This window comes from Opisthorchis viverrini (assembly GCF_000715545.1).
Source record: "Opisthorchis viverrini unplaced genomic scaffold opera_v5_449, whole genome shotgun sequence".
NCBI lineage: Eukaryota > Metazoa > Platyhelminthes > Trematoda > Opisthorchiida > Opisthorchiidae > Opisthorchis > Opisthorchis viverrini.
This window is the reverse complement of record NW_008752109.1, coordinates 89,081-103,623: the sequence shown is the minus strand read 5'-3', so window position 1 is coordinate 103,623 and position 14,543 is coordinate 89,081. Positions and strand designations below refer to the sequence as shown.

Genomic DNA, 14,543 nt, shown 5'->3' with positions numbered 1-14,543 from the left:
TGAGTGAGTGAGTGAGTGAGTGAATGAGTGAGTGAGTGAGTGAGTGAGTGAATGAGTGAGTGAGTGAGTGAGTGAGTGAATGAGTGAGTGAGTGAGTGAGTGAGTGAATGAGTGAGTGAGTGAGTGAGTGAGTGAATGAGTGAGTGAGTGAGTGAGTGAGTGAATGAGTGAGTGAGTGAGTGAGTGAGTGAATGAGTGAGTGAGTGAGTGAGTGAGTGAATGAGTGAGTGAGTGAGTGAGTGAGTGAATGAGTGAGTGAGTGAGTGAGTGAGTGAATGAGTGAGTGAGTGAGTGAGTGAGTGAATGAGTGAGTGAGTGAGTGAGTGAGTGAATGAGTGAGTGAGTGAGTGAGTGAGTGAATGAGTGAGTGAGTGAGTGAGTGAGTGAATCTCCCGAAATTCATCTGCAACATATCACACCCCCAATGACGGTATACCTTATGTTATCAGAACGCTGCACTTCTTCATTTCTTAGCAAGTCAGGTGTCGGTTGACAGGGATCATGTCGAAAAGATTGTAGTTGTGCCCAGTGTCAAGATATCATAATTAGGGAATCAGTACACCGGTAAAGTTAAAACCTGGCCAGAAAACAGGTACACCGTTTGTCACCAAAAAGCCCCAAACTTGCTATCAACGAATTTCTCGTTCTCTGACGGGATGCCTACTGCAACGAAAAAACCCTTCACATATAAGCCACGATTGGTTGACCCTCTTCGAATTCACCCCTGAAGGAAAAACACAATTAGTCTTTATGTGCTTTTTTGAAGCATTTTAAGCGCAATAAAGAAGAAAATTATCAGAGAAATGAGTCTTTCCGTAGAATCTCCGTAAACACAAACGGATCACTTTGAGCCACGGCGGTCGTTTAAAAATCCTTGCTTTGCGTCCAAAGTCAACTTCGAGTACGTAAAAACATTTTTAACGGACATTTGACCTTTGAAAAACATTAGGGTTAGCAGTAACTACCATCAAATGCCACAGTTTTGAATGAAATTTTCCCTGCTTCGAACAACGGTTTTGGGTGTGTCTAAGAACCGGCCGAAATAACTGTAGGATGGAATGTGTTTTCGCCAAGTAATTAACCATCTTTAACCCAAATAAGTCTTTTTTACTTACAACATGGAAGAGATAACCATGATTTAAGAACCAGGAAGTTTATGAAAGTAAATAACATTTTCAGTTACACCAAAGCTGAGGGTTGAGCATTCTGAGATACGATGGGAGCATTTTCAACCCATCTAATGGTTTTGAAAATGCATGCTGCAGTCTGAAATGACCGCATAGTTGTGCTTGTGTTAACAGACCAGACCGAGAGTGACCAAATGATTATGGCCAAAGTGATCACTAGAATACGGAGTCATGTGACGGTTAGAATTAATTAGCCACATGACTCTGTACAGAGTGCTCCTTATGAGTTATGTGGAACACCAATTCACCCATCCGCTTACTGAATGGCTCGATTATAAATCAGCGGAATAACTACCAAGGTATGCAAACTGGACCACTTGAAATCAAACAGACTCATTGTGTAGTGTTCGTCTTCCGATTATTATGTAGACGTTTATTTAACTACGCTTAGCGTATTCTGACTGATCTGACTCCATTTCTTATAGAATTGCGTGAAAATATAATTATGGCGGTCTCTTTCTTCCTTTAGACCGTTTATTCAGACTCACACATTCAACGAAAAGAGAGAAACTGAAAAAGGTCAGTACGAACCATGTGGTCTCCCAAATTTAACTATGTAGATGATCCAAGAGATGCTAAATCTGTTCGCATCACTTATCACAAATGGGGGAGGCGCGATTTCCTCGAAACCCTTGACTGATAGCTTCGGCTGGACGGAAGAAGAGGTAAGTTGGTTCCTAGCTTAGAATTGCTAACGGCACAGGTGTGTGTGCATCAAGACATTCAGGAACTGAACCGTCTGTTATTTGAGCAAATTGAAATTGCTCTTAAGGGAACGGATGAGACCAATCTGATAAGCGATTTGTTCCGTGGTGTTCAGTGCACCAGAGTGAGTTTTTGAGCCAGCTACCGCAAGCAACAATAAAATAACGTAACTCTTTACAGATTCGTTGCTTACGGTGTGGCAGAACTAGCGAGCAAAATGTAGGTGGGTCTCCACAAAGATAAATGACATATACATCCATAACAATTCATTTGAAAGGATGAGTTTCAGGATATCAATCTCTCGGTGATGGATCACGATTCCGTCGAGGACTCTTTAGCCGCCCACACACAAATGGAGCGGCTTACAGGCGAAAACCAATACTTTTGTGATGGATGCCGATGTAAAGTTGATGCCATCAAGGTATGTCTAAGGGCTTATCAATAATCATAATGCAAGTAGTGGGTTGGTTCAACAAAACACTCTTGCAATAGTCGTTCACAAATCCCCATACCACGAAGTTCGGAATATATCGGACAATTTTCCGGGGGGTCGATTTTCGGTTGATGTCGCACTGGGTTGATCGTAAACAAAACATCTTGTGGAATCAGTCTTATTCAGCTTCTAGTGTCACAAATATGCTCGGTGACCAGAAACTGAGCAAAGCGTGCGCAGTGTAAGCATTCACAAAATGGCTTCCAGAAATGTTCAAGGACAAAGACTCGAAAGAGGCTGGTATTTTTTATTGTAATTCTACCCATGTGAGGTTTTCAAAAGCAATTCCGCTAAAATTGTTGATAATCGTAGTGATCGAAATAATATTACAATTGACCATGACAGTGGAAATAAATACAACAGTAAACTAGATAACTGAGATAAAGTTGCTTTTCTCTGCAGCATCCTTTATGAAAAGTAGCAAAGGGAGGAACATGCATTCATCTACCTTATGGCTCGACTTTCTAGAGGCTTGAACTTGGGCCATGTACCGTAGGACGCTGCAACTAATAGACGTGTAACATCAACATTCAATTCCATTGGAAGAGTATGGTAGCTCGCATGTGATGAAGGCCTTACTGCCACTAGATTCCCCGCAATTCAGACTACCTAATACATTACGACATAAGCATCCTTTCATTTCCCAGTAGGAAGAACGAGTAAATCGCCGATTTTTAGTCAAATTTTGACCGAATTGACAAATTTTAGCGATGATTGGCAGTTATTCTTCAGAGTTGGCGGCCGCATTTGAGGTATTCCGATGTGGCCTAAAATATTCTAGCAAAAGGTTCATAATATTTGTCATGCTTTCCATGAAACCCTAATTTTATTATTAAAATTTGCTGCAGTAGACCTGGGAGAAGAAGACCATCCCAGACAACTGGGGGGAATCAATAGTAGTGCCCGTTTTCAAAAAGGCTATTCGCAGTGAATGTAGTAATCACAGAGGTGTTAGTTTGACGCCTGTTGTGACAAGACTTTTGGCGTCACTGATTCTTCGTTGTCTCACGGTGTCACGCTAAGCCTTGACGCGTGAGAATCAAGCGGGATTTCGACCGCGTAGAGGCTGCGTTGATCACATCTTCACACTCCGTCAGGTGCTAAAGCAACGCCACATGTACAGACGACCCACAATCCTGATGTTCCTTGACTTCAAGGATGCATTTGATTCTGTCAATCGACCATTGCTGTCAACTATACTCGCTCCAGAAGTTTGTAAACCTAATCCGATTCCTATATTCACACACTTTGGGGCGGGTGAGAGTGTATGGCGAGCTCTCCAAAAGCTTCCCTACAAAAAGTTGTGTCAGACAAAGGTGTCCACTCTCTCCATTCTTGTTCAACCTAGTCATTGATGAAATCATGAAGCGAACACTAGACGGTCTCCAAAACTCCAGTGTTCCAATTGTTGCTGATGAGAGCCTTGTCGATTTGGGATACGCAGATGACATGGCCCTCATCTTTGAAGACCAAAGCGAAGCACAGACCCTTTTGAATAAACTGACCACCATCATACCATCTTTTGGCATGCGCCTTGTACCTTCAAAGTGTAAAGTCATGCTTCAGAACGTGTCATCTGCGAATGTATCCTTTACAATTTAAGGAGAATCACTGGAGATTGATTACATATCTCGGCAGTTGTATCAGCTCGAAGGAATTGTGTCTGCTGAAGTCAGTGCAAAAATCCGAATCACGTTTGCTAACTTGCGTCACTTGTGGCGTCAAAAAAGCATCCCACTGGATCCTATGGGTCGTGTGTACCAGGCTACAGCAAGGACTGTGTTGTTGTATGGGTGTGAGACATGGCCTCTACGGACAGATAATGTGAGGCGTCTTCCGGTTTCCGACCACCGATACCTCAGAAGCGTGGCTGGTTTAGATGGCGTCAGCGTGTTAGTAACGAGGTGATTATAGAACGGGTATGTGTTTGTGCTGCAGGTACTTCAATGTGGAAAATCATCCAGAATCATCGATTACGATGGCTCGGTCATGTGCTACGCATGCCAAAACACCGTCTACCGAGGTGAGTGTATTTCTCCTCCTCTGAATGGCGCAAATCGCGAGGTGGACGGCGCATGACTTGGCAGAAAGGCGTGAAAGAGATAACGAAGAGTTTGGGTGTTGTTGGTGTTGTACGCCTTCGAGGATGGGGTCCGCGTGACCCCGCCTGTGCTTGGCTGGAGAATATATATATATATATACGGCAGTCAAACACCAGTGCCAACACTGATGTTACTGTCTTTGATGATGACGATGATGATGCAGCAGAACTGACGATTGACACTGAAATTGCAGTAGACAAGATCGCTTGCGGTCCGAGCGGAAGCTTATCGTCTTTCCTTTTGGTGCCATGGAAACAACTGGCTGTCCGCCTTCACGTCTTGGCTGCGCGTGCAGCCCATCGGAAGCTGTCCATCATTCGATTGGCGAGCCAGCCTGGCTGTTCGTCCGTACTCATCGCACTTATCAGCATATAACTTGGTTCAGCTCAGGCGGCCTATCTTCATTACAGCCTTATGACTAGTTGGCATGCCGCCTGTTTCAGTTGCACCGATACGCAGTCGTGTCCGAGGTCAGGGTGATTGAGTCTGTCTGTCGCGCGCTACGTGCCCGAGGAGATAGCACCGATGAATCCCCGTGCATTTGTACGTGCGCGGATGCATGCGCGTTCATAGCCGCGAGGAAACACAATGTGCGGATTGGATGGCCGAAAAACTGTGCCAGCTGATCGGATTTTGTGGAGGTGCGTAGAATGGAGCGTTCGCAGATGCTCTCATGGTTAGTCGCATCATGTCCAACACACAGTGCGCGGGTCCGAATTTCTCTTTTTCCTTGTGATTCGCAAGACTTCACATCGCGCTCCCAGTTGCCCATTTCGGCGGTACACATGAGCGTGAGAGTGAGGTATGTGGTGAGTTCGTTGGCGCATTGCATATTTTCACGACATGCTGACAGCTTGGTGGGTCCGTCCCTTAATACGAGACTGAAGCCTCCGCTCAATGGTGAATTGCATTATCGGACTTTCACCACTTTCTTCCGTGCTTGAGCTGACCTCACTCGTCTCGGAGTCCTACGGTGTTGACGCCAGCAGATCAGTCCCATGGTGTGTCCAATTTCACCTTAATTGTGTCTCTCTCTCGACGAAATACACTTCTTTGTAAACTGATTTTGGTGATGAAGCAGACCTCAAATGAATCCCAGCCGAATCCCTCGTTTAGATACCCTGAATATCATATAAGTGAAGCACAGGGTAGATTTTATAAAATACATTCGGTTGAAGAATGCAACAATTGCGAGGCTGAGTTTGAATTATACTGGGTCTCTCATTAGCACCAAATTAGTTTGAAAATGAGTGTGAGCGAGTGAAATTCACTTCCTATGGAACTGTGGTTTTCAGCTTTTCGAACTCAACAGTAGATCTTGATATTCCTGAAGACAGAACCTGCATGACTGTCCGGAATTCATAAAGCATTATACTCCCGTCATACTAGTACAGACTACGAAAAACCATTTTGCCTTTCGGCCCCGTTCCACTCCACTATCCGATGTCTGACGCTACTGTGCACTGCACATCACTGTTTGTTAGTGTTTTTCTCCTGAACGAGCGTAAACATGCCACAAGTGACTAGACATCAACCTGGAACTTTAAAAGCATTATCGAATACTTCTCGATGAATATAACCACCTCACTCCAGCCGTTTGGTTAACATAATGTCAACAACTAGAAATGCTAATACAGAAAGCGACTTTTCCAAAGTTACTTTAGTTGAGTAATTTGCACCGCTTTTCGGATTCCGTCCAGTCCCGTATAAGTTTTAATAGGCTAACACCTATTAGGTTTGGTACCATCAGTGTGTAAGTTAAACAGAAGAGACATATCGGCTAAAGCGATCGTCACGAACCCGGATAACGGTTGGGAGAACGAAGCTTGTTTACTGAGCTTTGCTTGTCGATTGGAAACACGAGGTGAACTTGCATACCTTTTTGGCTTTACAGAGAAACTCAGCTGAACCCAACTAACTCTATCGTTTTACAGGTTGCATACAATTTTAATTGAAGTTAAGCATAATGTTGGGAACGTATGAGCCCAAAAACAAGAAAGGTGTGGTGGTTTGTCCAAAAGTTTTCAGCATTTGACTGGTATATAGCGTCTTGAAAATGGACTGTAAACATTTCTCTTCATAGATGTCATCAGTTAGTGTTTGGATGTCAACGTCTGTTGTGTTGGTGACGAAGCGTTTACAGTCCAGGTGCCAAGCTCATCATGGAAACCTGCAACCAGGGACAGCACGCGAGCTCCCCATCATTTGCAACACTTACTTTACTGCAGGGATATTTGACTGTTGATCAGGAGACAGTTGATTCGTTCAGCCATCTTTATTGGGCGACCTATCCAACCATTAACTGACGGTGTTATCATACGTGGCAACGAAACTTTCACAAGTCGTTTGCTGAGCTCGGCAAAGGGATCAATTAACACCTGATTGAAGGGCAACCAACCCACCTGAGCGACCAATATTTAGACAATTTTGAAGATACTTGTCTATTCAACTGGCAACTATTAATTAGCTGATCACGGGGATCCCATCAGATTACCGGCTAGCTGAGTAGCATCTAACACATTCCAACCAATGCTTCTAGTTAGTCAACGTGAATATTTTAGCTCGTAAAAGTTGCCATATATTGTGTCGTGAAATATGACTTTATCCAGTCACACGGTGATCAGGCATACCCACGTAGTCTGTCAATTCTGTTTCAGATGACGCGCTTCGAAGAATTACCACCAATTCTAACGTTGTCGCTTTCGCGTTTCTACTTCGATTCAAAATTAATGCAATCAGTGAAGGTTGGGAAGCGATGCAGTTTCCCTTTTATCCTGGATATGAGTGGGTATTTTATGGACAAGACACATAGGGTACGTCCATCTTGTACCACCTCTTAATTTGATTCATTGGTGAATAACAGGTTTAAAAGTTTTCAATATATTTTAAGAATTTTTGGGTCTTCGCCCGGAGGAAATTTCTCCCAACCACTCCAACAGAGCAACAAACACTGCTCTTCTGGAAAACTGGTATCAAGTTTATACACAAAAGCAAGCAAATCTTGTGATGCTCGACAAAGCGGCAGTAAATTTTATCCCTATGTAACACCAAAACATGCTTTTCTTTACGGAACTGTACTTGAAAGCGCTTTTAATAAGCTGAAACGGACAGTTCTTCAAAGATGGCAAGTTACCGGAATTCGAGTCACGCTAAAGTGCCAGTTCATCTATTTCAAAAGCACTTCCGGACCAAGCACGTGGAACGGACCAAGTAGTCTCACGTGGGAGAAGAGTGGCTACGTTTTTGCTGAAAATAAAAGGGTGTTCATAGGAGTGGTTGGATTTTCCGAAGTAACACAATCAGGTACTAAAACGAGTGGCTAAAACTACCATAGTAAAACAAACACCTCCTTTTGATCAAGACCAGTGTTACTATTCATAATGAATGACTGACTGACTGACTGACTGAATGAATGAATGAATGAATGAATGATATCTGTTCACAGAGGCCAGCTCAAAATATACCCCAAAATTGAGCTTAAGATTGTCTCAAGATGCATCAATTATATGCTTTTCGACCTTCACCAAAATATCACTTCGAAGTGGAATAATCATAATGCTGTTGTATTACCAATGGCTAGAAAATAGTTTTGGGTAGAAAGGCTTATTTCTGGATACAGGAAATGAGAGCTCACTCACTTCATTAACACCATCGTATAGGGCACCCCTCAAACTAGTAGCACTGCGCTCACCAAACGTAGTCCACATAAAGTAGAGGACTAGCGCACTTGCATATTAATAATTTGAGTACCTTCGTACGGTTAAAAAGAACTGTCTGTTTCAGGTCTGATAAAATTGCCGCTGACCTTCAGTAATGTAGGTTTTGAGAGTAACTTTGTAATTGATCGTCCAAATCCGGTAACTGAATCAACGAGGATGAAATAAGACCAACCTCCAGCACTTCAATGCTTTGTTGGTCAGTTTCATGAGTTATGCCACATCTGTTCGATTAGTCCTCAACAGACTTTCTCCAGTCGCAAGGCGAATGGCTAAGGTTTTATTTACTCACAGCTACGACTTTTAAGCGTTTGTAGATTCAGCTTCACCGCTTGGTTGTCCTTCATGGCTAGCAGTGCCGATTTCAGGTTGTGAATGTTGTGTAACAAATATACGTGTTTGCCAAGTGACTTTCTCAACGAAAAGCTGATTAACAATGTGCCAGGCCTAATCACTTGCAGTCCATATGATTGTAATCTGTAGCCAGGCTTGCACCCTCAGGTGGCGTTAAAACTCACTGGGCTGGGATGCTCCTGCTTTAAAAGACCTCAACTGGAATTTTGTGTGTACATGGAGAAAAACTGTGTCGGCAGTTAAAATCGATAGCCGCTGATGGTTGGAACTATTGCTTTCAATCCATTCAGTTGAACAGTTTTCCAAGAGAAAATATACTGGATAATATATAAACTATTTAGCTGACCTTGTGTCTCCTCAGGAGAACATTGTCATCGAAATATGGTTTTCCGACCAGAACAGACCACTTCATAGATATGAAAAACTATTCTGTTCTATGTTGAATTTATTTGTGTCATACCACCTGTAGTATCATCAAGGCTTAGTCATCGTAGAATCTTAGAAGCCGAAGCTTTTAATTTCCAAAAATATTTCTGGGTTTTTCGGTGGTCAGGACATCATGGCGGCTTCAGAATGGTGACGTGTGGCCTTACGCTCTCTTCGGATAAGGTGTAAACCCCAGTTTTTTCTTCAACTATATCCAAATTCACGGTTCTCGTGATTGTCTCTTACCCAGGATAGTCCCTCTATAGAGGTGCAACAGTGGCAGTTACTTTCAAGAGGGAACGCGATTCAGACGAGACCACTGGTGTCTAATCTATCAGAATCTTTAAAAACCCCTCCGGACCCGTTCAAAAGAGATCTTTTTCGGTCATTCACTTCTGCACGTCAAAATGAAAAAGTGCCTGCAAGTTCCTTGGGATCGAAATTCACGCCAATATGATTGATCAGATAGTTCTTCGTACCGGGAACACTCAAAGTTTCTACCCTAGTCTTTACCGGAGAGTCGGCATCTTAAGAATTTATAGCTAGCCTTCAGAAACTTCCGATTCCTTTTGCCAGATGAATTTCATTGCAACTTCATCGCGGTCCATCTGCTCCTTACTCTGTCAAATCAATATGCATCATTGTCTCCTCGATCAGCTGTCGTCGAAAATGTTTAATATGCCATACTATGCCTACTAGTCAGTGTGCTTTGCACTTCAACAACTGATATCATAATGTGATTGTTGAATACTTGTGCATAATTAATGTTATGTGCAACCCCTCTAAGTGCCAGAAAACCCAGTGAGGGTGATATGGGCGAAAATCAGTAATGCTGTAAGTTGAATGACGGTAAAGGAAAACGGGAAAAACATGTATTCTTAATAACGTTTTGAGTACTGCAGCTGAAGCCATTTGGACTATGTCAATCGCCATGAGCCGAAAATAGAAAGCCGGCCACCAGTATGTGGGGCTTTTGTGCCACCATCTGTGACCTGTACAAGTGCTATAGATCCCAATGGCTTGGCCAACCATTTTTCATGTTGTCAGCTTTGTGGCGATGATGATCACGCTATATATCGTGCGTTTTCTTATTTGTATAGAAAGCTACAAATTGAGCTCAGCCACCTTCGATTATTTAGGCGATCTACTTTTCAGTTTAGAATATATGCGGAAATATCTAGCTTCTGAAAGCAATGCCGTAAGTCTATTAATAGTGCCTAATTTGGAACTCAAGCACTGGCATGAGAACTGCGAGGTATGTCAAATATTTTTACTTGCTTAGACGACTGTTTTTACGTTGTTTCGCGATATATTGAGTTTGATGCATCGCTAGAAAACCGTAAAGTAATAAGGTGAGAAGTTAAATAGTGGTCTTTGTCGCCATGGACAGTTCAATACACACTGTGACATAGTGCGTAAAAATCAAACCAGCAAAATTACCGAACCTGGCAGCCGAATTCATAGATCCTTCAGACCTCTACCAATTGAACCCAAATGCGCACCAACGCTGTTACCTCCGTTACTGAACTGAGCCGAGGGGCCTGGAGTCATCCCACTCGACTCCTCTATTTCAAGAGCATTCCACCGACCCGGGCAACAGACAGCTTCGGGGCCGAGAGAACTCTTTATGGCAGACAGATCTGCTGAGTGGCACACGCATCTATTCGCTTTTTCTGCAGAACATAACGGCTGATGCAAAACCATCAAATTCATCACCTGAAAACGTCCCTGTAACTAAGCAGTATCGAGTTGGGTTGGCGGAGGAGTTTCTAGAACCACACCGGCACAGGGGTAGTATTGGTATTAATAGATGGTGATTGGAGAAAGGTGAAAGAGGACATACTGATTTTGAAATCCTCTGCCCTAAGTCGTCATGATCGGCAGCTCTCTTCGAAGCTAGGAAGACTATACCAGCAACAAGCTACTACAACGGTGCGCGCAGACCCCTTAACACCAAATGATGAAAAGCGTACAGATTGGCAGAGTGCACTGGTGGATCACAAAAATTCGAGAAATGGAGACATTTTTGCATCAGAAAACGGCAATCGAAGTTACTCTTACTATCTTGTTATCAACCCGCGGATTTGCAAGTTAGTGAATTCGGTTTTCCGGTACCTCATTCAAAGCAGAAAAAATTGAATGATGGTGTTTTAACCAAATCCAGCAACTGATGCAATGTTAGGCGGGAATTTAGGACTGGTGCTGTGGATAATACTCAGCAGCCAGTCTTTAGTTTCTACTAAAACCTCAGACTACAGCTTAATTAATTGGATTTTTATTTTTCATTTTTCTGGATTTAGACAGCCAAGTACGATCTATTTTCCGTGGTACTGCATGTCGGCGGGAGCACCGGTGGGGGACACTATCACGCATATATCAAGGATCCTTACGGAACGATATCGGAGACGAATAATGACAGCACTTCGGCAAGCGAATTAAATGGGGTGAGAAATACCTTCAATAAGTCAAGTTCATAGAAACAGCCGTCGATCTTTTACTGATAGATGTCTTAGTAGCGACTCTAAACCAACAAACCAGGCTCCTGTTAGCACGCGCAATTATTTTCCTGTACAGAGGTAATTCAACCAAGTAATCTCAAGTTTCAAAGAGGTATACGTGATTTTTTGTGTTTCCCCATAGAAACCGTTCGTCCGCCTAATATGGTTCATGCAATCCCCTCCCAAGAAAGACAAAGTAACTCCGAACAACATAAGGAAGTTTGTTAGAAATTATGAAGTTCCTCAATGCTGACAACTCTCACTGAATTAAGCTACCAAATTCCCCACGGGGATTTCGAAACCAAATCAGCTATCCAATGGATTGTCGCATGCGTTGTGCGTATCACATATCAAAGGAGATCCATGCATTTGGGTTGAACATGGGTAACCACCAATCCGCTAATTAAATTTTGCCACATCTCTCTCAAAAGTAAATTTGTACAACATTTGATTAACCCACCTACCTTAGGCCAGTCGTTCCTTGTCGAAAGAACCCGAGGCGCCATCAGGATGGAAAGTGACCGTTGCTCACCATAACATGACACGTATGCGCAACCCCAATCACCTCAATGTGCTGGAACACCAAAAATTTGTGTTGTATGGCAGCACATTGTAAGCGTTTAAGATTCGCGCAAAAACGGTTTGCATGAGTAACTCAACCTTTCATTCACGGGAGTCCACACTCTCACGCGCTCTCTTGTGTTGAAAAAATTAAATCGGCATGCCACAGAAGCCATTGTGCAGTAGGTCCGCTCGCAGTAACGGCGACAGGTGGCAACACTTGTAAGATTATCTGCCGGTGGTTCGCAGTGAAAGGAAATGTGACTTGGATCATGTGAAGCGAACAGATAGGTGAGAGATCAATAGACCTAAAAAAAAACACGATATCCTCTCTGTGTGTCTCTGGGAGCACGAGATCGACAGATCAGAGTGCAAAGGTTTTGCAGCCAAAAAGAAAAAGCATGCAAGTGAGTATCCTGATTGTACTCAAATCCGATTGAGCACTTGGGGCTGCGTTGCCTGTCCAAATTAGACCCTCCAAAACATTGTATTCTACATTCTGCCAATGTTTTGGGTCGATTGCGCTTTCTTACATAGGGCTATTTCTTACTCAGGGTTCTTGATAGTACCCAATGGGAATGCACGTATATTTATGTCAAAAGTGCACATCCGCAAACGTTTATGCACAAGTGTTCGTCTTTAGCACATTTTTCGCTCTACGAAGAAAACAGAAGACTCTGCACTCGATCCATTGCTGATAATTTAATAAGCGGCGCTCCCCTTTGTAGCTTAGGTGAAGCGTGCTTGGAACGATAGGCCAAATAGATGAATCTATTCCTCTACACACTTTCCTGAAAGTGCGACTGTAGATTAACGACTCACATTCAAGCGATGGCGACGCCTACTTTGGGTGGTGTAATATATCTGCGTGTATGAAATTATCTAAACTCACTGTGTGGGTGTTCTGATGATAGCAGCCAGGTGGGGCTAAAAAGGAAGAATGCGATGTGTTAGTTGGATATATAGGTAAGTGGGTAGCTCTCACCAACTGTCCACAGAGAAGCGCAAGAACATAGGTTTATCACTTTATTCTCCGAGCAACAGAACACGTGGGGTCGATGGGTGACAACCATAGAATGCGGGGGTACCAACATATAAACATACAAAAGTCGTTGGGAAGGGCTATCTATCTCCTCTGGATGGTATTCAGGAATGTCTTCATGTTCTAACCTGGTTACCTCCGCCGCTTCTGAAAGTAAACAAAAGATTGCAATTAACGGTGGAGCGCAGTTTGACATCTGTCGCGCATTACAGTAGTAGTGTCTTTCTGCCGGTTCACTCTGAAAACTCATTTAAAAAAAAACTCTGACGTGGAATAAAAACCATTTTTCTACAGGTAAAGCAATTAGTAAGCCTGGTCAAAAGTCGAGCTTTGAGAAGAATGGAGTAAATCTCACTTAATAGCAAATTTACTTTCGTGACTGTGACCGTTAGGAAGTTTCATTTCGTCTACGCCAGTTATTTTAACATCACTCTCATCTGAACACTGCTTTTCTTGCCCTGACGTGATTACGAGAAACGTTAGGCTCATTCTAGGCAGTGCTTATTCTTCTCCATGCCTGGATGCTGTAGATGACCTGTTTTTCATAGTCGGTGTCAGATTGACAACCTCTTTCCCTAGCACAAAATTTAGTTTTCATCTTGTGGTAACTAGTTCAGTCATATGGCTGAGAACTTACGTAGTAAGTAAGTAAGTAGTAAGCAGTAATATTACGGTAGCATCCATACAAATAATCGTATCGCAGATCCCACAAGTCGCTAATTTTTCCTGACTCACTGGACGCAACTTATGACAAAAGATAAGACAATCGTTCAGCTGTGACACCTTTTCGATGCCTAGCTGCCATCCCACCAGAAGGAAGCACGAGGGCTATGATACTGACAGGTGGCCCAAGCCTAGACAGGGGAAGTCGAGAGGCAGAGGTCGGGTTCGAACCACAGGCTTCCGGCCAGTAAATTCGCGTTCTAACCACTGAACCATCCCGCCCCTGCATATGACAAACCTGAATGTAACGCGCAATTTTCGGTCACCCGGGCCTGAGAATATGGTATCCGCTTTGACTGAATCGGTTGGTCGAGCACGAAAACTTAGGACGGACTTATCACCACCCATCATCCTACGTGACGAGAACTCACGCTCCGCCTGCATGGAAGGGATACACAAGTCAAATCAGTCAACTAAATTTCAAATGATGCGGCCTGTTTCCCATCTGCACGAGTCATCTCGTGTTATCTGCCCCGTTGGTCCACCAGTACTTCAAGATGTTCGTCTTAGCCTATTTACCATCCCACCCACCCCCTCCTGCAATTAGTACTTTCGTCAGCTTTTCACCGTTCGGCAGAGCTCACGTCAAGTTCCCTCCCCACCCGCATCCACTACATCGGGCGGTTTTTTTGAATGGTAAACTCATTTTTAAGGACATCTGACTCTGACGTCCGAACCGGAGTAACGAGACCGACAAGCCAGTCAACTGAAATCTTGCCGGAGCTGTGGGAATGTG

General features: G+C 43.4%; 2 protein-coding genes across 2 annotated transcripts in view; both read left to right on the top strand.

Moving 5' to 3' along the window:
- Window positions 1–1,747: 1,747 nt before the first annotated feature.
- T265_11129 (hypothetical protein) lies at window positions 1,748–4,862 on the top strand (the record flags this gene model as incomplete). The annotated part of the gene is made up of 7 exons (XM_009177703.1): window positions 1,748–1,852; window positions 1,891–2,016; window positions 2,182–2,313; window positions 3,483–3,642; window positions 3,734–3,969; window positions 4,324–4,408; window positions 4,450–4,862. The coding sequence occupies 7 exons, from the start codon at window positions 1,748–1,750 to the stop codon at window positions 4,860–4,862; spliced, it is 1,257 nt and encodes a 418-aa protein (XP_009175967.1).
- A 184-nt stretch (window positions 4,863–5,046) lies between these two features.
- T265_11128 (hypothetical protein) overlaps window positions 5,047–14,543 on the top strand; it is a gene marked incomplete at both ends in the record, with an annotated part of 30,379 nt that continues 20,882 nt past the window's right edge. The window contains 3 exons of the mRNA XM_009177702.1: window positions 5,047–5,128; window positions 10,084–10,238; window positions 11,284–11,427. Coding sequence (XP_009175966.1) covers window positions 5,047–5,128; window positions 10,084–10,238; window positions 11,284–11,427 — 381 coding nt within the window. The remainder of the gene's footprint in view (window positions 5,129–10,083; window positions 10,239–11,283; window positions 11,428–14,543) is intronic.